Consider the following 26448-nt stretch of genomic DNA (forward strand, 5'->3'; position numbering starts at 1 on the left):
TTTCTAGAATTGTGGTTTTAAAGCGAGACTCACAGATGGTGTTCTTAATATTTATTGTATAAATGATAATATATATGCACCTTGCTTTATGTTCCTCAAAAAGTCTCTAGAAATATTATTTTATGGTAATTTCTGCATGAGAATATGAGATTGGGAGGAGAAGTTTATTCAGCAGTAGTATTGACCCCATGTTATTGGGGAGGACATTAAAAATCCAGTAGGTAAGTGGAAAGCAAGAGGCAGCATACCCAGCTGTCCAGGCTGCTAGCATATTGTTCTTCCCAATCCTTACTACATGGCTACATCATGAATCTTTTCTTTGCCTGGAATTCCCCCCATTCACATAAGCAACCTTTAAGATTTGACTTTGAGTTATCACACTTTGAAGTCTCTTTATTAGATATAAAGTGGTAAGTAACAGCACATTTCATATCATCTTCTACATGTTTATTTTCTTGTGTCTGTCTCCTGAACTCGACTGTCCACTCTGTGAGGACAGGAACCACCGAATTCCCAGTAACAGGCTCTCAGGTGAACCTCCAGGGTCCCCTCCTCTGAGCTCCTGCAGAAATTTCTGCTTTGAACATTCATTTAGCATTTAGAATATGTGAACCTGACAATAAAAAGATGAGAAACATCACATGCCTTATCTCCTTGAGACCAAAAATCTTCTTTCTGACTAAAAGGGCTTCCTTCACAACTCTTATTTTCCACCACAGTTTAGATGCTTAATGAATACTGAATATGAGGATAATATTATAATACTACCCCATTTCAAGAGACTCATTCTGAATTTGGGGACTGTATAATCCAATTCAGGTACAAGATTTTAAAATTAGAAAACACACACATATTCCCTCTCTGATTATATCACACACACAGACAAGTGGCATAATAAGTTAAGAAAGTTCTCTCAATGATCACAAGATGTTTACAGATGGAGCAAGTAAGTTTCATAACTGTGTTTTTAGAAATTGCTTCGCACAATAGTCAGAATACTTATTTCCTTCAGTGTGATTTCTGTGAGTGCATGAGACAGCCCTCTCACTGCCATCTTTCCCTGATATGCACACAGAGTATTTATAAGGAATTCAGATTTGTGGGACTAACAGTAAGATTATTACAAGAAATACCAGTTTATACCAGGCATATGTCAAAGTAGACGAGACCGTTACTTTCTAGGATGTTTTACGATACCAGCTGGTAGATCACAGACCTACCTAAACGAAAATCTGACAGAAGAAAGCAAATGTGGTTACAATTATTCATACTCCTACTGTGGGAGTTTCATAAACAAACTAATAAATATTTTCATCTTGCAATAAGATCAAGTTAAGTGACTTGCTGACATTCTCTTGAGGTTTAAAGCTTGTCTTTAATGTGAAATACAAATCATATTTCTTGTGGACACATTTTAATAATAAACTTAAAAGCACACAAGACAAAAATAATGAAAACATTGCAATGAAAACCAGACCAACTATCTACCACTTCAAAAGGAGTGAATGAAGACTGCTCGTCAACAGTCAACACCGTGATGCAGACAACCTCAATGCAAAATGTTTCAAGGAAAGGGGAGCATCAGGGATGCTAGAATGAAAAAGAAGCTATTACAGTTGACCCTTGAACAAAGTCGGGGTTAGGGGGCACCAACCCACCACACAGTCGAAAACCCGCATATAACTTAAGTCAGCCCTCCACGTATGCCCATTCCCAATTGCTTATTGAAAATACAGTTGACCTCTGAACAACTTGGGTTTTAACCCTGTGGGTCTGCTTATATGCGGATTTTTTAAAGTCTTGCATTGCTCAAGGATCAACTGTACTTGCTCATCACTCACACACACACACACACACTCACACACAGACACACACACACACACACACACACACACACACACACCACTCTTCTGTAACTTACAGAACGAATTTGATTTTGGTTCAATTAAAATGATCTCCCACCACTTTGCAACATCACACTGGCAAAGAAAGTGGTTTGGTCCCTTGTTTGCCTTAGGTTAATGATCAAGGGACCGATGCCAAATCTCTTTGGTCTCTAACACTCCAAAGCTGTCCTCAATGATAAGAAAGTGGAACATTCACTGCCTTCAGGAGCATAATGGGGGAATCTCATTTTGTCTCATTTGGCTACTCTGTCCCCAAGGCCATGATCTAAGCAAAACCCAGGGCGCCTGTGGAGTGGCTCACCTCTGGGTCCTGTAATGACAGGCCGGTGGTGCTGTGTGAAAGCTGTTCCCAGGGAGGAGGTCTGCGAAGGGGAGGGGCTGCTGAAACCAGACTTCTCCGACTTCTTCAGTGTTGTTGGAGATGGCATTCCTGGCAAGAAGGATGGATTGATAAGCACACTGTAATTCATGGAACAACAGCTTGTGCAACCTAAAAGATAAAACTTAAAGAATTAAAAAAATAAATCTACCGGTGAATGAAAAATTTGTTTTCAGTTGCTTTGAATTTGTCACAGGGACAAACAGGTGACAAAATGGTCTCCTGATAAGTCTGTAGATAATGATTTGACCTTCTACTAAACCACAGTCCATCTTGGCATCAGTGATCTTCTCTAATTACAGGTGCCACTTTCTCAGTGTTTCCTGAAAGTTGCAAGTTCCCTGCGGCCTCTGGGACCCTTCAATAAGGAGGCTATGGAAGCACAAGAAGACCTCTTTGCCATCATTTCATCTTCCCAGGTACCGGGCACCAAAGGCACTTTAAATGATTCTAAGTAATTTAGTTATTTTAACATTTAAAAACCTCCAACAATGGCAAGTTGGTTGCTCATTCAATAAATTATTTATAATAGAAACAAAGAAAGATAAAAGTAAAAAATATCTTAAATGCCCAACAATTGTCATTTGATAGAACCAAAGGCAAATAATACTGCAAAAGAATAATGACACAGAAAGGTATTTGTTCAGTGACATAGAATAAAGATATAGAAAGCAATTACAAAATAGGGTGTTACACTATGATGCCACTTAAAAATATCATTCTGTGTATAGAGAAGGAAAACAGGCCTAAACCTAACAGTGGTTCTCTCAGAGTGTTGGATTCGGGTGATTTTCATTGCCTCTTTTTGCTTACTTGTCTTTTCCATGATGAACATATATTACTTTTATGTTAAGAAAATACAATAAAAGCTTGTTTTTAAAAATAGTATTTTTACTACAATTTCTAAGATTTTTCATAGCATTTCCAGCATAGGGAATGTTTTGAGAAGACAATAATGTGAAAATAGTCCCTCATAATTACTGGATTTGTAATGTTCTCAGCAACCATGCTAACACACACAACTGGAGGCATCTATCAGTTTGGTAGGGTGCCAATTAAAACAATGAAACCTTGGATATAAAAATAAAGAAAACGATTCCTAGTCTCCACATTACAGGACCAATTTGGGCTCTCTTAAGTCTGCAGCACAAAGTTGGTCTGCACTTTTGTAAAAAGAACCTAATCTCATTTTACTTATGCATGTCTACATGTGCTGTGTTCTGCCTATGACCAGAGAATTATTTGGGTGAACTGGAAAAAATAAATAATAAAGATAATAATGGTATTAACATGTAGCTGTTATTGAATAGATGCTAACTACCACGCACTGTGCCAAGCATGTTATAGGTGTAGTCTGTTCTGAAATCTAGTCAGTCTGGCCTATGTCTAAATATGTCCTTGCTATATCTGATCATAGATTTCCTTAATGAGACTCCACAACACAAGCTTCTAGTGTGATTACAGATTCTATAAGGAGGAGACCTTTCTGCTTTGCCCCCTCTATTTTCAGAATCTAACAAAGGGCCTGGAACATAGCATGTGGCCTGAAAAGATATTTAAACTAATTGCATAGGCCTCAGATTTATCTGTGGCTTTACTAACAGATGCTTGGATATAGCAAAACTTGGGGTTTAGGCCCCAAGGAAGGAAAACAAAACAAATTGCAAATTGGTAAGCACATTTCCATAGCCAGACATAAGGACAATATGAAGTTATGTGTGATTTCCACTAATTTGACAGATCTAGATCAGATCCATTCTAATCAATATCTCTGCGATTTCAATTAAAAACAAAGTCATTATGTGACTTTAGCTACATTTCTTTGCTCATTGAATCAGTAACCAAAGTCACACCAGTCCTAATATCATTACGACAGATTGCAGTTTTGGATTAAAATTCATTTCAAGTAAACTAACCTAAGGTCTAATCACATAATTACATCAGAGAAGAGATTTCAAATTAAAAAATTATAGGAGAGAAATAAAGAGCTACCAATACTTAAACAAATCTCCCAATTCATTCAAATCTCTTCTGTGCAAACAAATTTTTAGGCTGCCAGCCAGCCCACTGATTTAAACTCAGTCAAATGCCTGAATTATGTGTTATGAAACAGAAATAGAATAGAAAAATGAAAATGTCAAAAATTTTAAATGGCAGAATTTTTTTTTCAGATAGTGGAATCACTGATGAATGCAATATCTAAATTAACTCTGTTAAAGAAAGCAAGCAGTTGGATTCAAGAAAAAAGTTATCATTCCTTTGAAAACTTCATGTGCTCCAGCCCATGTTATTCTAAATGCTGCAGAAATATTTAAATGATTAAGTCCACTATTTACCCTTATAAAAGGTGAGGTATAAGTAAAATTTAAGTAATAACAAGCATCAAGAATGATCAAGTGGGTAAATGGGTTCAACAACAAAATTCAGATCCTCTTGAAAAGGGTTAAAGAGAGAAGAAATATTGTCTGTGTGCAAGAAGAACAAGCCAAACTGTATATAATTTTCTAAATTTATCACAGTCAAGTAATATGAACCCTAAGGCTATCATGAATCTCAAAATTACTTTGTGTTTTCAATTTTTAAAGACCCATATTGAGCACACTTCCTTATTATATACTTTAATATTTTCGCCATATGCATAATGTAAGTTTTGGTTAATTTGCTTCATATACTTAATGTTAGTAAACTGCTTTATATTAATAAACAAGAGAGCATTAATCTTGACTTTTGTTTTTGAGATCAACTTTGGTTTCTGTATGTTATTAAAAAACAATAACTCCTTGTTAAAATCTGTTACCAATTAGTTATATACAACTGTTAGACACAATTACTGTATAGATTAATAACTAATTGGCTTTCTCTTAATGAATCAAAACCTTAATTTCAATGTATTTTTTTAGAAGTATCAGATTTTTAAAAAAGATTTAGATAAATTAATGCTACCTCTTTTTCTGGAACAGAAAAACTATCACTTCAAAGTTCTCTTCAATATGTAAAAATGAAGACTTTTATAGAATGAGAAGCAGAAATTTAGCATGCTGTTTTGATTCAATAGGACATTTCGTCCTATGGAGAAGTAGAAAAATCCCAATGGTGGCAAATAGAGTAGGAGATGAATTTCAAGAAGCACGTTGGCTTGTCATTGTTTTTCTAACCATGAGACATTTTGAATTTTCTCCACTTTGCCATTTTTCTAAGCTACCCCAGCCATTTCAACTAGTGTACAGTGGACAAAGAAAAACATACATGAAGTTCTAGCTATGTAGTGACTCTTATCCCTGGAAGCAGTTGTAAGCAAGATGCCCACCAGGAAATTCTTGAAAGTACAGGTCAAATACAGTATCCACCAAGATTCTGTTAGATTTCATCATTAGCATTTGTAGTCATCAGAATTCTAAGATGGCCCAAGGTTCTTGGGCCCTGGGGTACAACGTTTTATATTACCCCTCCTCTTGAATGTGGGTGGTACCAATGAATATGCTGGATGCCATTCTTGTGATTAGGTGGTTATAAGGCAAAAGTGAAGGGAATTTTGCAGATGTAATTAAGGTCCCTAATCAGATTACTTTTAGTTAAGTTAAAAGAGTTATTATCCTGGGTGGGCCTGACCTAATCAGGTGAACCCTTTTAAAGAGTGATTAGAAGTCAGAGAGATTCTCCTGATGGTTTTGAAGAAGTAAGCTACCATATTATGAAAGGGCCTGTGAGAGGGCCACATGTCAAGGAACTGCAGGGAACTCTAGGGACTAAGTGGTACCCTATTGGATATCCAGCTTTAAGAAAGTTAGGCCTTAGTGTTAAAGCTACAAGAAACTGAATTCTGCCCAGCTGGCATGGCTCAGTGGTAGAGCATTGACCTCTGAACCAGGAGGTCATGGTTCGATTCTCGGTCAGGGCACAGGCCTGGGTTGCAGGTTCCATCCCCAGTGTGGGACATGCAGGAGGCAGCTGATCAATGATTTTTATCTCATCATTGCTGTTTGTATTTCTCTCTCCCTTTCCCTTCCTCTCTGAAATTAACAAAAGTAAAATAAAATAAAATAAAATAAAATAAATAAAAATAAAATAAAATAAAGAAACAATTCTGTCAACAATCAGGCGAGTTTGCAAGAGGACTCCGAGCTAATATAGGCTGGACAAAATTTTGATTGCGGCCTTGTGGGACAGACCATACACAGAGTGACCAGCTTTGCTGTACCCAAACTCCTCACACATGGAAACTGTGAGATAAGATTTGTATGTTGTTGTAAGCTAGTCTGTGGTAATTTTTTATACAGCAATAGAAAACTAACATGATATTCACATATAAGACTGTCAGTGCTAGAAATGTGTGCATTAAAGAGGCCCACTGTGCACTGATTATAGAATTCCACAAGTTTCCATTATTTTTAGCAAATCCATCTTAGGTTGTGAGGTTTTGCATTAGCCTACACTTGCCTAGAGAAAATGGTTAAGACAGCTTCTTGGGGGCAGTGGTGAGGGGAAGGTCAACAAATGGTTATTTCCAATGGTGTAAACACTTATGAAATTTTCTATTTCCCCCTTATTCTTTCAAGAAACATCAATAGCAAAATCAGATCAAACAACATGGGAAAACTCAAATACAATTCTTGGGGTCTCCTATAACAAATCAAGGTTTGTTTTTGGTAAGTTTTTGCTGCAACCTGATGTTAAAGAATTTATTTTTAAAAAAGATACAGGGGACAGGGGAAACATAATTAATTTCAACTCCCCCACTCTTCCAAATTATGAGATTTACCCAACACTTTAACCAAGAACTTTACAGTGACAACTGTGAAGCAAATCCTACAGGAATAACAAGATAGTACAATGCTGTTTTTTTGCTAGAAAAAACTATAGCAGGTCAGTGTTACTGCTCAATTGTCAGAGGACTTATTCAAAGATTCACTGTCTTGTGAAAATTATCCCTGGTAAATGCTGTTCAGGACAGCAGGACTTTATCTTGTATGTTGTTGGAGTTTGGGTGATGTAATTCAAGTTGCCAGAGAAGACTTAACTGGTATATGTGTCTTTCTTCAAAATTAAAAAAATGTTTACTTTCAATAATGTTCACTTATAGTCACAATCTGAGAGAAACTCTGGAAACAAGCAAACTCTGCACTTTAGTTTTAAAAATCCAACAGCTAAGCAGGTTAGAGAGGACCACAGAATGCTGTAAGTTTGGCTGTTCATGTCTGACTTTAGATATTCTCCTGACCATTGTCATCATCTAATTCCCCATGACCTAGTTTTACTGCTGCTTTACTAATGCAACTATCACACCAAACCTTCATCCATCTAGGGACCTCTTTCATCTAGGGATACTTTCATCCATCTAGGGACCTCAAGAGAGCCAGGAGTTTGAAAATCAAACTTCTGCATTTTGATCATTTTCAAAAATCAGACTGAAAATAATAAGAGCTACAGATTATGGAGTACCTACTATGTGCCATGGATAGTAGTCCTCCCTTATCTGTAGTTTGCTTTCAATGATTTCAGTTATCTGTAGTCAACTGTGGTATAAAAATATTAAATGGAAAATTCCAGAAATAAACAATTCATAAGTTTTAAATTGCGTGTTCTGAGGAGCATGATACAATCTCATGTCTTCCTGCTCCATCTCACTTGGGATGTGAATCATCCCTTTGTCCAATGTACCCAACACTGTATATGCTACCCACCCTGCTAGGCACTTAGTAGCTGTCTGGGTTATCAGATCGATTTTAGTAGTTGCGGTGTTTGTGTTCAGGTAACCCTTACTTTACTTAACAATGGCCCCAAAGTGCAAGAGTAGTGATGCTGGAAATTCAGATATGCCAAAGAGAAGCCGTAAACAGCTTCCTTTAAGTGAAAAGGTGAGTACAGTACATTGAGATATTATGCGAGAGGGAGAGAACATTCACATAAGTTTTAGTACAATATATTGTTATACTTTTTCTATTTGATTATTAGCTATTGTTGTTGGTCTCTTACTGTGCCTAATTCATAAATTAAATTTTATCACAGGCATGTATATATAGGAAAACAGTGTATATAGGATTTGGTACTATCTGTGGCTTCAGGCATCTATTGGGGGTTTTGGAACTTATCCTCTGTGGTTAAGGGGGGACTACTATAATCATGAATATCTCAGATCCTTAACATCTTCATTTCAGATAGAAGGGTATTATTGTACTGTCTACCTATAACTTAATGTTACAGAAACTAGGTATCAAAAGATATCAAACAGCATGCTCAAGATCATTCAGCTCCTAACTGATATTCGAGACCCAGGTCTCTCATTTCTAAAGCTTGTACATTGTATGAAACTTCACACTCCCTCATGTAGTTCCCTTTGTATACTATAGAAAGTGTCCCATTTAAGCCAATCTTATATAATAAAAGGCTAATATGCAAATTGTCCCCTCGGCCAGGAGTTCCCCAGGAGTTCGACCAGGGGGTGGGGCTAGCCGGCCAACCTCCTGTGTCCCCTCCCTGTGGCCAGCCTGGCCATATCGGGGCAGGCTAGACTCCCCCACCTGTGCATGAATTTGTGCACCGCGCCTCTCTAGTTAAGTATATTTAGGGTTGAAGTGTCCAATTTGGCTATCCAAAGGGAAACAAATCAAAGAAATGGTATATTACTTGCAAAAGAATATGCAAAAAGAAAAACTCTGAAGTATACTAAAAATCACCTTGTCTTACATATCAAAAGTTTTTCTTGGCCTTAGTATGGATCACTTAGGATTTTATTAAACATACTGAATGCATCACCAGTAATTCTAGCACAGAACCTCCAATAAATAAATATCACACAGGCCTAGAAGATCATGACTGAGGGATGTTAAATTGTAAAACAGAAAATACATACATTTAATATTTACAATAGGCCTCTTGCCTATTCAACCAGTTGCTTTCTCTATAAAGCCTCCTGAAGGCATAAGCAGAAAGGATCAAAATTCTTCTTTTAAGAGTCACTGATATCTTACAAGTCTAGTGTATGTTGTAATGCAGCAATGCCTCACTTGATCAGAGGTAAAGTCTAACACCTTAATTTAGAATTAAGTAAGTCTTGACATCAAGGGAAGCCCCTGAGCTACCAAAATCAGTGTCAAAATAGGCAACTAAGTTGAGGTATTTAACTCATAGGAAAGTGTAGTTTTACAGAAACTAAGAAAGTATTTCAAGAATAAAGTTGTGATTGAGGGAGTTGAACGCTACTGAGAGGTCAAGGATGAGAATATACATGGAAAATAGGGTAGAGACGTTTACAAAATCAGTGGGAAGTGAAGAAGCAGGGAAACAGGTGCAGTCACCTCTTTGATGAAGTTAGTCTGCAGAGGGAAGCAGAAACATAGGGTAGTAGCTACAGGAAGATGGAGGGAAGCAAGGTGGAGCTTTCTGAAGATGGGAGACAGTAAAGCATGCTCGCCTGCAGGAATGGCCCAGCAGATGGACAGACACAGTGACTCAGAGAGGATAACTGGGGGAGAGAAGTCCTGAAGCTGAGTGGCCATACAGTTAGTGTGCAGAGAAGCCAGGATTTGAACCCAGCAAGACAAAGCTCTTTCTCCTTTCGGTGTACCCCTCCCAGATGCCTATTTCTGAAAAAAGTTACGATTATTTAACTATTCTACTGATACAAACTAATCATGAGCTGATTTAAAATAGAGCTTAATAATGATACTTAATCCCAGCCGGTATGGCTCAGAGGTTGAGTATCGACCTCTGAGGTCGCTGGTTCGGTTCCCAGTCAGGGCACATGCCCCGGATTGGATCCCCAGTGAGAGGCACACAAGAGGCAGCCTATCAGTGATGTTTCCCTTTCATTGATGTTTCTATCTCTCTAGTCCTCTCCCTTCTTCTCTAAAAATCAATAAAAAATATTTAAAAAAATACTGATACTTAAATAATTTTCTTCAGCCTAAATGGCATGCTAACTGCTACTGTAACTGTTATCCTTACATTCGAGCGCTCAGATTCCTCTCTACCTCCCTGTCTAAGTGTGAGGAATGAATGCCCCAGACCTGTCAGTCAGACTAACAGTGAAGCATACATTTCAGTGTCATTTCTCATGCACAGGATGAAAGTTGAGTACCAGTACCACTTTTCCAAGTCATCCACCACCGGCGCAAATATGCCCAGACTCATCTGTTCCAGATGCAGAGCTCTGCAGCTGCCCCACAGGCAAGAACAGGCCCTTCCTAGGCCCATTTCAGCTGCACCTTGTGATGAGATCATCTCCAACTGGGATGCTAAATAAAGACTGTGAATGGACAGATTAATCCCACAGTTAATGAACGGTTCCCTTCCTGTGGGTATAAACACATGCTGTGCGACATGAGGAGGTAGCTGAAGATACTGCACTCAACTTGGATTTGTGTCCTAATGATAAAATACATTAGGGTTCATTCTGGTGTAATTTATGATGATGAGCACACTCCACAATAAAAAAGGTAAAACATTCAGACTAGTTTGACTTTTAACCTTTCCAGTGAATTAAAATGTTTTAAAATCATTTTTATGATGGAGAGAATAAAATGAGAGCTAATACTGCTTCTGAGGTTTATTCTTCTTATACTATAGGCAACCATTTAAAATGAGCTAAAAGGACCCCCCAAAGAATTACCACATCATAAAGAAGTTCAGGTAATTTAAAGGGCCTGGATACAAGTGAGTTCTTCCATTTTTAAATATAAGAGAATGGAATGAAAATGATATGGATTATTCAGGAGAAAAGAAATAATGAATTCTCTAATGTATTCCAAGTGTTCATTTGTGAGTGACAATTTACAACCAGAGAGAGTAAAGAACAGACACAAGAAAAATGTCATAGAGAAATCGGGTTCCTGGGCCAACAAGAAAGTCTTGATTTTTTTTTTTCTAAGGGGATTTCCTCTCCTTTCAGGATAAATACAGACACTCCAGTGTCAGGACTGAAATTTAAAAACTGTATTTCATGCTCCATATACTTACAAGCTGGAGAGTCCCCACCCAACCATCTTCCCCCCAAGCCATCCTATCCCCGCTTGTGTTCAGAGAACGATTGATTTTGGCTCAACACAGCAAGCACACCCCTTCACAGAGGACTGGAAATAAAGAAAAAAATTTCTGAGAAAACCAAATTACTTCCCTTGCTTGAAAAATAAATATGGTATAACATAGCATAAATGTTTTATTCATTCTGCTTAGATATCCAGCTGAAAAGTTAAAAACTCAATCATACATATGTGTAGTTTATATCTGCCCTGTCCAATACAGTAGCTACTAGCCATAGGTGGCTACTTAAATTTAACTTAATTAAAATTAAATGAATTGAAAACTTCAGTTGCTCAGAACAACCACATTTCAAGCGTTCCATAGCCACATTTGACTAGCTGCTACAGTATTGGCCAGTATAGACAGAGAACATTTGCATCGTTGCAATAAGTTCTATTAGACAGCTCTAGTCTTATATGCCACCAAATACAGGGTGGGGCAAAAGTAGGTTTGCAGCTGCTTGTATGGAAAATAATACAATAATTAATAAATATTAATACAAGTAAAAACTCTGTGTTTCACTTTTGCCCCACTCTGTAAGTTTGTGTTTGTTTTTTTTTTAAATTTTTTTACATTTTCGGTCCTGCTGTAGAACAGCAGGCAAACCTTACTTTCATATCTTTTCCCAGCATGTTGGCCTCTTTGTAAGCTACAAAAGCAAAACATATGCACTATACGAATACATAATTATATAACGAGGAAAAGAATAAAACAAAAGCCCTTTCTCCAACAAGCTGGGGAAACCCAATGCTTATGCTTAGTCAATATCCTTATAGATACTGTTCTCCAACTACAATACCAATTTCAATGATGAGAAGTTAAGTGCTGATTAAATTAAGTTCACATCTGTCTGTTCAAACATGATTGAAAGCGTGGAGTGTAAGGGTCCTCCCGGTAAAATTTAATTTCAGCGATGTGTGGTCTCTGTTGTTCCCTGTTCTGCATACACCTGCAGTGGGAACCTATTAGTCCCAATATTCCTTGGGTATATGTGGAGCATTGATCACTTTATTTAAAGTAAAATTTGAAACTGATTGAGACATTTCATAGGGGGAAAGAGAAATATAATTTTAGGCCTCTTCAAATTGCAAGTAGCAAACACTAGAAAGGGTTCTGTCAGCTAGAATCTGAGCTAGTGTAGTCAGCATTTTCTCCCTAAATCTTATTATGGCAAAGCATTTGATTTTTCATCTCTGTACTCTGTTTGTCCCCACAAATAAACTACTTTGACCTCCACCTGTTACTTAGTGAAATCTGCCTGCCATCCTTCAATAACCCTATTCTTTGCCTCCAAAGGCCTTTGAGTCGCTGAGAAGGAGGGAAGATAGAGTTGTGCAATGAACTGATACCACTTTATAACTATGCAGTAGTTGGGAGTCACAGCTAGAAGCTACATGGTAAAAGGAAATTGATTTTCTTTTTTAAAGGCAATGCCTGTAGAGGCTGGAAAGGGGCAACACGTTTCATCATTTTCACATGAAATTTTTCAGACAAAGAGGTTGTCTCTCAAGCTCCTACTTAATGCCGAAAACTTCCGGCCCTTGCCTTATAAGAAAACCTCTCTCTAACAGAGTCATGCCATCATCTTAGATCAGCGGTTCTCAACCTGTGGGTCACGACCCCTTTGGGGGTCGAACGACCCTTTCACAGGGGTCGCCTAAGACCATCGGAAAACACATATATAATTACATATTGTTTTTGTGATTAATCACCATGCTTTAATTATGTTCAATTTGTAACAATGAAATTGGCGGTCACCACAACATGAGGAACTGTATTAAAGGGTCGTGGCATTAGGAAGGTTGAGAACCACTGTCTTAGATATACGAGCCAACAGGTCACTGCAAAGGTTACAGATACTTCATGTAGTTCATCATTCTGATATTTCGCAAAACAAAAAGAACCACTAACTTCAAATGCAGCTTTCTTTTTTTGGATGCAAAAGGAGCACATTATTAGAGAGCATTATTACAACAAAAAATAAATAAAAAGGAAATACTTGTACACAACTATATGAGTAATTTTCTGAAGCACAGTATCTGACAAAAGAGGTCTTGTATTTTTTTAACAATGACATATCAGAAAAAATTCCTGTGTAAAGCTGCACTTCTCCTGATTAATGCTGCACTGAACAGAAGAGACAGTGTCGGTCTAATTACGCTGAACACTTATCTGAGAGAGATTAGCAGGATGTCTCTGCTCACTGTCATTCTTTGCCCCAACGTAATGATAGATCCGTTTACGTATGAGTGCAATTATTAAAACCCGCACTGTTTTCTTAACTGTCTCCATATCTTGGATATATTAGATATTAAAAATTACTTATCTGACACTGAGGGTAAATGCCCAGCGAAGTTTTTCATATCAATTAAGTAAGTGAGTTAGTTCCCTTCAGTCACAGCCTTTGTGGAGGGTCTGATTCAAGTGTGCTGAAACTTGATCACCATAATGCTTTTATATCAGTTAGTGATTCACCCTTTTCTCTCCTTGTCTTCTTTGTCCAAATGCAAAAGTTTGGTTTTCACTTAAACTAAAAACTGCTCATGCCCGACATTTTCTCTGGAGTCATGATTTAGCACTTCTTCACATTCACACCTTTTTTTGGAACCCAACACAAGGATCCAATTTTATACAGACAACACCCCGCAGGCCAATCAGAACTGGTTGCTAGCAATATACCATCTTTTGCAGCTTTTTCTATTCATATAATTAACTTTACCCAGAAACCATTAGGAAAAGGTCGTTATACTAAATAAAAAAATTTAAAAAAGCAAACACTTTGGGCTTTATACATAATAGCCTGGCTACCCTTAATCCAGAGGACTGTTTCCATATGTGTCTAAAGAGACAAAACAAAGTTCCTCTCTTTTTCTTCTTCCACTTACTAACCCCAAAATGACAACTGTCACCAACTCAGTCCTTAAATGTGCAAAAAAATACAAATATGGATACTGAATGTAAGTTACTAAACCACTCCCATAAGGCAGTTTATTTCTCTGGCGTTAGTCAAGTTAAGACAACTATCAAGTAGTCTAAATAGCAGACAATGACATTTATAAGAAATTACATCTCCGCAAAAGTCTCCAAATGTGTGGCTAGGACATAAATTTATGTGACCCAATATTATCATTATGTGTTATAAATATTTTTTTAAAAAACAGAAGGCATGTTAAGACTTCAATGCTGATGGACAAACTCATAAAAATATCAAGCACATCAAAAGAAGAAAAATTACCAGTTGAGTCTTTTGAGGATAAGATTTCTTTTCTGAAGAAAAAAAAAAATCACCCACTGGAAAAAAAGAACTCTTAAAATTAGAAGCAGGTGTCACCACTACGAAGTGATAAATATCAAAGAATAACCGGCCTGAAACATGTTCTTATGCATCCCAGACTGCTTTTAATCCTTACACGTGTATTTTGACATTCGAACATGAAGCCCTGCTTCTGTAAGTCCCTGAAGAGAGTTAAGACACGAGAGATGGTGCATGGCCATTTTGATAAACCCCCTCTTCGGTCAGACCCATGAAATGGTTGGAAGGCAGATGGCAAATTTGACCGGCATTAAATGGTAAGTGATCGTGACATCCCAGAATTTATGAATCCTGGAAGCGAACCACAGTGAAGTGATTTCTGGGTAGGGATGGCTAACACAGCAGAATAATCTGGAAAGACAGAGGACACTTCAGATTAGAGATGGCTATTGGGTTGCCATTCCTTGAATTTCTAGTGGCTTGAGTGCATTCCCAATGACGCACATGAAAATCTGAACTACCACTCATTACACACAAAGTGGGAAAATCCCTGGAGAGTGGAATGCTCCTTTAACATGGAGGACAATAAGGGGTTTGGCCCACGTTAAAATCTGGGAGAGCTGGCATGTCATCGGAATGGATACCAGACATTCACAGCTGTCCTGAAAGCCTGTTCTCAGTGGGCTGACGGCTGGACCACAAGCAGAGCTCCTCACTCCAACAGCCCAGAGAACCAGGAACCAAGCAACCCAGCATTTAAAAATCCAAAAGTTTCACAGGGGTAGCTGTTGAGAAAGGGAGGTCAGCAATACTTTACTCCGAAGAGGCAAGCCCATAACTCTGTTTCAATGGGTTCACTCATTCTATCGCAGTTTAATTTTTCATCGAGTTGAAGAGATGCTTTGAAATCAGTGACTTTTTTTTATTCCCGTAGTTTTCTCCTATTTGGGAGACATGCTTTGAGACTCAGTGCTGGAGAGAGTCCTCTCCGTGTGAGTATTGGGTGTGTTGTTCAGGAGCACGTCCGGAGACAGTCCTTGATTTACTAGGTCGATGTGAGCATTTCTCGTAATCTAGGATGTAATTCACCCATCATCCTGAAATAGGTGCCATGTCTCTGATTAATTGATAAGTGTGTGATGTATCTGAAATCCTTAGTGGATAGAACTGGATAAATAGGCATTACTGTAAGTCTCTGTCGAGCAAAGAGCAACTAGGATGTGCGCAGCCACATCAGAAACGGCAGCACGGCCCGGGCAGAAAAACTACTAACTCCTGAGAGCTGCGTGGGTCTGTGGAAATCTTCCTTCCGTCCCTGCCATGCTCCATATAAAGCCCCTTATTCTCAAGTATTTAAAAGCCATTTTATTAAAAACTTTGATGGCCAAAAAAAAAGAGAGAGAGAACTTTATTCCCACATAAACTGATGGAATTATACTTGATTATTTAATATTTAAATGGAATCATGAGTATGTAGGAAAAATATAAAAACATACAAGAGAAGAAATAAGTCTGAAAATAGTATTATTAGTGACCTGTATAATATTTTTTTGCAAATTAAGCAAATATATATGTACATACCCACATATATATACACACATTTCTATGTATGCATATATAGAAATATAAAAATATTTAAAACTATAGATACATATACAATACATAGTTGTATATACATATATAAAGCTTAGAATAATGTATAAACATAATAAGTGCTCAATAAACATTAGGCATTAATTATAAAACACATATTTAAAATTTCAGCAGCGCTCCAATGACAAAATACAAGTAAATTTATTTTTTATTGTTTGTCAAATTGTGGTATTACTCAAGTCTATAAACTATCTACATTATGTTCAGAGACTAAACAAAGGACATAAGAATACTAAGTAAGTATGTTTTCTCTTTATATCAGGGGTTAAAACTACCACCTGAGTTCTACAAATATTTAACAATACTTATTAGGTAAATAAAATGTATTAGATAAAGGAAAATCAACACAGCAAACTCTAAGTAAGTCTGATCGATCGATCTATCTATCTATCTATCATCTATCTATCTATCTATCTATCTATCGATCGATCTATCTATCTATCTATCTATCTGGTCTTGTCTCTCTTCTTCCAACTATACTTTCTGGTTATTGAACCTCCATTCAGAATCACTGCGTTTCCTCTCAGTAGATATTTGCTCAGGTTCTGCCCCATTTCCTGACCCCCAGGTCAGAACACCGAGGACGTTTGCAGACAGACACACCTCTTGCTGGAGTAGCACGGCGCTGCCTTGTGCGCTTCGGCAGTTTCCTGGCTTGTCAGCTTTCTACACACTTCTTAGAGATACAGAAAGGTAAGACACGATGAAGGGGAGGAAACATGCACTGGCATTCACTGGTGCCCCTTTAATAATGGAATAGTGGCCCTAGCCGGTTTGGCTCAGTGGATAGAGCGTCAGTCTGCGGACTCAAGGGTCCCGGGTTCGATTCCGGTCAAGGGCATGTACCTTGGTTGTGGGCACATCCCCAGTAGGGAGTGTGCAGGAGGCAGCTGATCTATGTTTCTCTCTCATTGATGTTTCTAACTCTCTGTCCCTGTCCCCTGTCCCTTCCTCTCTGTAAAAAATCAATAATAAAAATATACCAAAACAAAAAAAAAACATTTATTAAAAAAAATAATAATGGAATAGCTTTTGTACCAGCACTTTAAAAAATATATATATTTTTATTGATTTCAGAGAGGAAGGGAGAGGGCAGGAGAGATAGAAACATCAATGATGAGAGAGAATCATTGATTGGCTGCTTCCTGCACGCCCCCCACTGGGGATCGGGCCTGCACCCCGGGCATGTGCCCTTAACTGGAATCGAACCTGGAACCTTTCAGTCCACAGGCCGATGCTCTATCCACTGAGCCAAACCAGCTAGGGCTGTACCAGTACTTTTTAAACAGTCACAGTGGAGGATTGTGGTCTAAGTCCACAAATAAACTCTTAAGATACGTGATTCTCAGCATACTCTCTCTCCCTCGTATTACAAGCCACTGGGTATGTGTTTAACCAGTCACCCTTCTTTCCTTCACTGGACTGGAAGCACTTTGAGGGCAAGGTCTGCCTTGGTTTAATTATTTTCCCTCTAGCATCCTACAAGGTGCTTTGCATATAACAGATGCAGATATGTACAATATGTTTTCAATTGAATTTTTTAGTGTCTTAAACTCATAGCATTTCAGAGTTTTCAAAGTCTTTACCAAAAACAAGATACACAGTATCTGTATAAAGCTTTATGGCTTATTAAGTGTACTAAACTTTGCATATATTAAAAATACTCTATGTCCAGTGCCAGAACATTGCACACCGCTGGGGCTTAATAAACGGTAACTCCTGTTTTTATCATCTTATTTGATTTTTTGAAAGTTATGAGGTAGGATGGCCAGGCTGTTTCATTGTTCCCAATGTTTATATATGAGGAAATGAAAATTCAGGGAAGTAGCTTGCTAAAAAATCCCAGGCTTGTTCAGGACAGGGGACAAGAATTGTAAAATTGTGATTCTCTATTTGTACTTTTCCTTCTTTATAATACATTCTATTTCTCTTTTATTTTCTCCCTCCCCAGAAAGCCATGAAGATTGTTGTGGATGGAATGAAATCTGCTTTAAAATCCCTCTGTAGATATGCCCAACAAGGCCACACAATGAGCCAGCCCTTTGCTGCCTGAGCCATGGGGGCTGTGCTGAAGATGGTGACAGGGACAGTTTAGGAAGGAAGGTTTCACATAGAAACCTAAGCTACATTTTTTTCTTCCACTCAGCCTCATTTGCAAACATGAAATGAAAACTGTGGAGATTTGGGTAATTTACTTATTCGGACAAGAGCAGCTGAAATGTAGCAGATTTCCTGGGAGCTTCTGTAATCACAGAATTGTGCACCTGGGCTCCCCGATGCCGGTGGAGCTCCCTTCATTTCTCAACAATGCACGCAGCGCTCTGCTCAAAGGACAAGACGCGTGTCGTCCCCACCCTACTAGTTATTTATTTATTCAACAAATATTGATTGAGTACCACGTGCCAGCTACTAAAGCAGGCTTCAGAGATACAACAGCAATTTTTTTTTACCATGCTTTATCATATATGTGTATGTGACAAATACACACACACAGTGTGTATGCATGTGTGTGAGAAAATTATTTCTTTCTTATAAAAGGTAAGGTTTTACACTTCAATTACAATAGGTTGTTGTAGGCCCCATTTTTTGGCATTAAAAAATAGCCATTTTTGAAGGGTAGTTAGCGTGCTAATTTTGAAATTTAGCTTTCTTGTCACAACTTCTTATTTGGATGAAATTTCTCTCATATAGGAGCATCACTAAAGACCAGACCCCTTCTTACTGTACTGGTGCTTGCTGGTCCACCAGTCTCTAAAGTAGGTGTCAATACTAAAGAGATGATGGAAGACAGTGTTGTCATATGATGATGCTCTCCCACTGCTCCAGAAATGCAGAAGGAAAGCCAAGCCATTGATCCTAGGGCAGTGTTCTGTAACAGTGACTATTGCTATTGCAGCAGGAGATGGTGGGAGATTTAATAATGTTCCCTAATGTATGCCAGTGCAGCAGAGTGTCGGTGATCAATGTACTATTGCTACCAGTCTCCTGCCTTTTTATTGGCATTAATAATGGGCCTCCTCCTATGCGTCTCAGCTACAAGTTTAAGTTGGTAAATTTCCCCCACTCCTACAATAGATGAATGACTGTTGACAGTCAAATTAGAACAAGAAGAGTTGGGAACCCAAGTGAATCTGAGATGGGGTATTTAAAATTACAATGAAGTAATATAAGTCTGCAAAAATCCAACTGTGCTCCTAGTAGTTATGACACTGAACTCTGGTTAAATGTCCTGGGCAGCTGATTGACCAGAAGCTTACTGAAATATTCTTCTATGCCTTTAAAAGAAACATATTTCTTTATTTAATAATTGTGATATGCCCTGACAGTGTGATTCAGTGGTTAAGTGTTGACTCATGAACCAAGAGATGGTCCATTGGATTCCGGGTCAGGGCACATGCCCAGTTTTCGAGCTCAACCCCCAATCCAGGGTGTGCAGGACACAGACTATCAAGGTTCTCTCACTGATGTTTCTATCTCTCTGTCCCTTTCCCTTCCTGTCTCTTTAAAAAAGTCAATAAGAACATATTAAAAAAAATAATTGTGATAAGAACAGATAGCTTGACGTTATAGTGCTTAATTCTGACCTTCAGAAATGAGGACTACTAGATCCTTGGGAAGAAGTTCATATCTAAAAGTTTTAAAGAAAATAAGCTAGAGAGAATGTCACTATTTATCAAATATGACTTAAAAAGTTTTTGTTGAAATATTTAGAACTTCCAGCACTTTCACTAATGAAATTATGTCTATTAATAAAATTTTACAATTCCTATATAATAAAGGGAATATGCTAATTGACCTTCATCCTGTCACAAAGATGGTGGCACCCACAGCCAACAAGGAGGAAATATGCTAATTGACTGCCACGCTGTCAAAGACAGCAGCACCCACAGTCACAAGATGGCGGCACCTAGTCCGGGGCGGCAGGTGCATGGCAAGGCTGGGCACACCCCCAGGTGGGCTCGGCTTTGCCGTGCGCCTGCCTCTGGAGTCCCCCAGTTCCATCAGCCCCCAGCTGCCCAGGGCCATCCCAAGGTGCAGGCAAGCCTCAGATGATGGCTGCCCAGCCGCCCAGGGCCACCTGAGGCTCAGGTAACCAGGGCTGGCCGAGTCTTGCACTGCCAGCAGTGGCAGCAGCAGAGGTGTGATGGGGCGTCCTTCCCCTGATCACCGGGTCGCCTCCCGCCCCTGAGGGCTCCTGGACTGTGAGAGGGGGCAGGCTGGGCTGAGGGACCCCCACTCCAGTACATGAATTTTCATGCACCGGGCCTCTAGTCAAATATAATTAAAGTCACGCTTGAACTCTGAATATGTTTCTATAGGAGAAAATTTAAGTAGCCCTTACTCCTGTTTCAAATACAATACTAAATTTCTCTGAAAAGGCCAATAATTTTATGTTTTTTTCACAGTAAGTAATTATCTTTACTTCTGCTGAAACTGGTATGTCTGGGCTCACTGCAGGTGTAGTCTCAAATACAGGAAGTTATGCAACTCAGGAACCCATGAAGCTTGATTAACTTAAAGCAAAACCCTTTAAGGCAGTGGTTCTCAACCTTCTGGCCCGTTATATACAGTTCCTCATGTTGTGACCCAACCATAAAATTATTTTCATTGCTACTTCATAACTGTAATGCTGCTACTATTATGAATCATAATGTAAATATCTGATATGCAGGATGGTCTTAGGAGACCCCTGTGAAAGGGTCGTTCGACCCCCAAAGGGGTCGCGACCCACAGGTTGAGAACCGCTGCTTAAGGCAAAGGATAATTTTAATAAAGTTTCATATACTACTACTTGTCAATGAAGCCGTTGGCTGAGCCTTACCAATCATTTTGCTTTCTACTTGTTAATAACTAGATTTGACTGAATAACAGCCTATATGTTGAGATTATCAAAAACATCAATTCTGAGAGAATTTATTGGTAGCAAATTCTGCTTCAGATTTATTGAAAGCACCCAAATTTCTTGGCTTTATATATTTCAATCAATCAATATTTATTCAGTGCCTATTATGTGCCAACTACTCTTCTATGTGTTGGGCATACAGCAGTAGAAAAGACAGGCTAAGTCCCACTGCTCATGAAATGTATGTTGTGGAGGGAGAAAGCAGACGATAGCAGTAGATAGTGCTGTGACGAAAGGAAAGCAGCACTATGAATTACAGGAGGGTGGGAGAGCGTCAGCAGCTATTTCAGATCACTGGGACCCTCTTTGATGAGCGAATATTTGAACCCAGATCTGAATGCTGAGGATTATTTGATTTTATGGGCAAAAATGATAGATATTTCACTTTGTTAACAGTTAATATAATTTGCTTATATATTGTATCCTATGTGTAGTTAATAACCCACACTCCTTTCCTGGCCTCAGATATAGAAAAGAGATTTGGGATAAGGAAAGTGGGAGATTTTCCAGGTCTTTTGATCAGTTCGTTTTTTGTTTTTTTTAGTATTGTGTTTTTAATTTCAATACAAGTCCAGGGCAAGAGGCCTTAAAAAAAGTATAAACATTTATGGTCAAAGTGGTTATTAAATGTAGAAGACAAAACTTACACTCTGAAATCAAATTGAGTTGAAGTCTGGATTCTGGATTATAATTCTCAGTTTTCCTCTTTAATAAGACAGGGTCATTCTATATTGCACATTTTAGAGAAGGGTGATTTTTCTTAAAAAGAATTGTAGCTATAATTTTTACCATCTGTATGAAAGCATCATGCAATGTAGGCGCCTGTCTGTTCGTTTCCTTCCTATTTATTTGTATTATCAGTTTCTCTGCAATTTTTCATTTGTGCAGATAAACACGAGTTGATGGCATGTGCATTTTTGCTTGATAGAATTTCATAGGACTCATTTCATCAGCGTGTGATTAGCTTCAAAGCTTCGAATCTAACTCAGTTCCGAGATAACTGGGAGACGGAACTAAGTGGAGGGGACAAATGCAGCATTGTTAAGAGAAGCGAAAGTCAGCTTGAGGTTGTCTGATGTTTTTAAACTAACATCATCTTTAATCTCCTATGCCCTTCTTCCCAGATAATAAGAGCTGTGCACAAAAGTGCTGAGATAAACTAATGGGGAACAGGATACTACAAAAGATATTTGAAAGAGCCTATGTAATTTACTGTACATCTGGTTTGTTTTACCTTCCGAAGCCTTCCTGTTGCTTAAGGAAATTTGTCTCTCCCTGCAACCTTTGGCCCTCTTTGGGCCAGGAGTCCTGACAAAGCATCTCAGGCAGGTAAACAGATGCAAAGCTCTCTGAGAGAGGAGTAAGCACAGGCCTTGTTCACAGCTGAGGCATAAACAAAGTATCCTTTAGTACTTGTTTGAGAGAATGATCCCAAGTGTAGGCAACCAAGAGGCTGCTGGTGCATTCAGATATACAGAACTCCCCTCATGCGCTGAAGGTAATTTACATGAGTGAACCACCAGAAAGCCTCCTACTCAATGAACTGTAGCCCTGGGGAAATCCGTGCAGGCCCGGATCAGTGTGGGAACAACATAAGGGTGTTCTCTGTGCCAAAAAGGGGATTGGGCTGGATGAAAAATCCCCAAAAAGGACCATCTGGCAGCATAAATTATCCATTTAAAATGGCTGGTGTGAGTTAATGACACCAAAGTCACTATGAACATGTACAACATCCTCCAGTTGAGTTTTAATGTCCCCTCAGGCCCTGTTTCAATTATGACTCTCTATGCAGAATGTGGCCAAATGTAAATTCAACCACTGTCTCCCCCTCTCCCTCCCCGCCTCTCACACACATATACTATGAAACTGCATTTTTCTATAATAACTTAGGGATAGAGAACCAAGAATCAGCCTAGGAATATAATTGTGGGAAATTTCTCTAAGAAATTATATATGTGTAAAAATACACACACACACACACACACATATGTTTAGAGAAACCCCTCACAATTATACATTACATATGTGTATGTGTGTGTGTATAGTTCTATCTATCTATCTATCTATCTATCTATCTATCTATCTATCCATCCATTCTCCCAAAAGGATTTAGCCATTAAACTTTAGTTATTTAATGACTATAAATAACACAGGTATTCAGATGTTAAAATTCATGATCATTTGATCCAGAATATGCAGATAGAGAAGAGTTACTCTGAATAAAAACGTTACTGGATCAAAATACTCAATATTCCACTAACCCCACTGTCCCCAAATATGCCCCAAAGCAATCTACTTAAGGACCCAAAGAACAGTCTCATGGTAAAGGAGCTTCCTGTCCATCAGCACAAAAAAGCAGTGTTGAGATGCCTAAAACGGCATCAGTACACTACGCCACACAAATGTACCAAACCTATAGATATCAACTCTGATTTTCACTGAAGCAGGTAAACTGGCAAGGACTCTAATTAGCCTTTAAGGAAGGGTTTAAAAAAGCTTCACATCTTTTAATTTTCTAACAGCACCTAAACTTTTCATTGGCACTCTGCTGAGGTCCTGCTGACGATGCAGTTAGTGGCAAGGAGGAGTCAGCATTTTCATCTTCACTCAGGCCGGGTTATTTCTTAGCCACTTTAGTGAACTGGCATGATGTAACGTGTGGAGTGATGCTGTTGTGGCCTTTATAGAAGCCCCTTTACGTTCTGGGTGCTGTGTTTGTAAAAGCAGAAAGAGGTTGTCTTCGCCCGGTGGCTCAGCTGATTGGAGCACCGTCCCATACACTGAAAGACTGTGGGTTCCACTCCTGGTCAGAGTACATACCTAGGTTGTGGGTTTAGGCCTAGGTTGAGGCACATACAGGAGGCAACCGATAGATGTTTCTCTCTCTCTGTATCTCTTTCCCTCTCTCCCTGCCCTGCCCTCTCTAAAATCAATACATATATCTTTGGGTGAGGATTAAAAAAAAATAGAGAAAGGTACACCACAGGCTAATATCCCTTGTACTTTATGATGAGCTTCTTAGATGTGTTTCCCACCCCCAATTGTGAATTTCTTGAAAGCTGGAGCCATAGCCTTCCATTCATCCTTGAGTTCCCAGAATTAGGCACAGTGTTCCATCCAGAAAAAGTTCCCAATGATGATTATTGAATGAGTTGAATGAGTAAATGAATAAGTTGAGAAAGAAGATAAAATAGAAGCAAGAAAAAGTGAAATTTCTGCATTTTAGTAAAGGAAAGAGGATAAAAGACTCAGCTAGTGGGGCCCAAGGTTTGGTTTTCCTTGCTATCATACAGTAAAACTGACTGGGGGCTGTGGGGTTGTGGGGGGGGGTATATATTTCTATGAATATTAACACATGTACAGATTCCTATAACCACCACCACAATCAGGATCCAGAACAGTCCCACCATCCTCCAAATCTCCCTCCTGCTATTCTTTTACAGTCACACCCTCTGAGAACTGTCTTTTGATGTGTTAGGGAAGAGAGAAAGGAGTTAAGGTTTGAAGATGAAGAGGTTAGTTCAGACATTTTCTTGGTGCTTGTCTGTTCTTGCAGGAAATTACTCTGAGGCATGGGTGAGGGAGAATGGTCACAAAACATCTTTATATAAATCTCAGATGGTTTGTATACGTCGCCTCCTTTAATTCTCAAGAGCAATGAAACAACTATTGTTATTGACAGATGATAAAAATGGGGACACAGGCTCAGAGAGGTAAGGGAATTTGCCCGTAATCACACAGGCAGCAGGAGCAGGAGCCAGGATTACACTCTATCCTCTACACCCGCTTGACTTCGCATCTTGGGGAAGGCACTGGAGGAGATTCCACTTGGCCCAGGTGGAGGTCAGACATGGAGAAAGACTTCAAAATAGTTCTGCTGTAATAATTATTCACATTACCCTCAATACTCCAGAATCAAGATTAGACCATCCCAGGAGGTTAGACTAGAAGTCATCATTTACTTAGTTCATGAAAATGGACATAAAGACTACTGTTCCATTTAAATAGGAAAACAATCATGATGGTGCCCAGTCATAGGAAACAATATTTTAAAGTATTCTCATTTTATAAAAATCCAAGTACTGTATAAACATCGTAGCACAGGAAACACATTCTTCTTTCCAGTGTTATCCATCCAGCTAAGTTGATAGAGTTTTATTTTGATTATTAAAAGATAATTCAAAAAACCAAACCCCAAAGGCAATTAGTATAAAAACAAAAGTGAATGGAATGCTGGATTATCACGCAGGTAAAAATATGTCCGGGTAGAAAATCATCCACCATTCTTACCAGTCTTCCCTTTCAGTTGAATTGCTACCTCTCCCTGCTACCCTCTCTTTAATGAATCAGTGAGATTCAAACCAGTGCTCTTGGTGAAAAGCCAAAAAGTCAACTGCTCTGAGCTTGCTTCCTGCACTCTACGCAAACTGTGGGCCCCCATGGGCCATCGCTCTCAGTTGGGCACATGCTGCCACCTGCCTGCTTACCTGGCTCCACTTCATGCCATCCACTGGACTGGCTGCCGCTTCCTGGGGAGCGCCCTTGGCCTGTGTAAAATGGCTCTTCACCAGGACTGTCCATTTCATCCTCCACAGACTTGAGGCGCTTGGTGGAGCTGGAATAACACAAGGGTACATGTTTAAAGGCAATCCAAACCACCTTTCAATTGGGCATTGCACGTCTGGCTGAAAGAAAGCCAAGGGAGGAAGCAATTGGGCAACTCAGTGTAGTTCTAGGGCTCTTCCAGGCTCTCGTTCAGTTTAGTGAGTCACTGAATGTGGAACAAAGTCTTGGTCTGTCTTGTTCCAAATGTCTGGGCTTAATTTTTATTGTCACTCAAGTTGCTGCTGCTGCTGCCACATCCTGTTTCTATTTTTCTTTGAGGAACTGGTAGCTGACTCCCACTCCTGGCTCCCCCTGGAAGTATCAGGAGGAAGCCCACATTTCATATTCCTTGGGTTGTGGCTGGGACACAGCCATCAGCAATTCCCTTAAACATCAGTTGGATAATTTCTGGCACCCCAGAAAAGAGAAAAATCAGAGTGCATGACCCTTCAAGGAAAGCTTAGATTATTATTTTTTGGTCATGTTTTCTCATCTTCCACTTGAATCTTTTCACTCAAAAATATTTTCTGCAGTTACAATATTCCAGGCACTGATCTAGACACTAGAGATAAGTGAACAAAAGAGACAAACACAGGAGGGAGAACTGCATTTCCTTCCTCCTATATGACAAGCGACATGGAAAAAGTGGGACCTGATGACTTTTATGTCTTCCTCTACAAAGAGATTACCAAAAATGAAGCTTTGTTCCCTCAGGGTAGGGATTTTTTTA

The 26448-nt window shown here is 38.9% G+C and overlaps 1 protein-coding gene across 7 annotated transcripts in view; it reads right to left on the reverse strand.

The window, feature by feature from the left end:
* NFIA (nuclear factor I A) overlaps nt 1–26448 on the reverse strand; it is a 572371-nt gene that overhangs the window by 74731 nt on the left and 471192 nt on the right. For all 7 annotated transcript variants that reach the window (XM_081087468.1, XM_081087471.1, XM_081087469.1 and 4 more), the window contains exons 6-7: nt 25601–25728; nt 2209–2337 (exon numbers count right to left, since the gene is read on the reverse strand). In XM_081087468.1, the coding sequence (XP_080943594.1) occupies nt 2209–2337; nt 25601–25728 (257 nt within the window). The remainder of the gene's footprint in view (nt 1–2208; nt 2338–25600; nt 25729–26448) is intronic.

Source organism: Myotis nattereri (genome assembly GCF_964212035.1).
Source record: "Myotis nattereri genome assembly, chromosome: 3".
Lineage (NCBI taxonomy): Eukaryota > Metazoa > Chordata > Mammalia > Chiroptera > Vespertilionidae > Myotis > Myotis nattereri.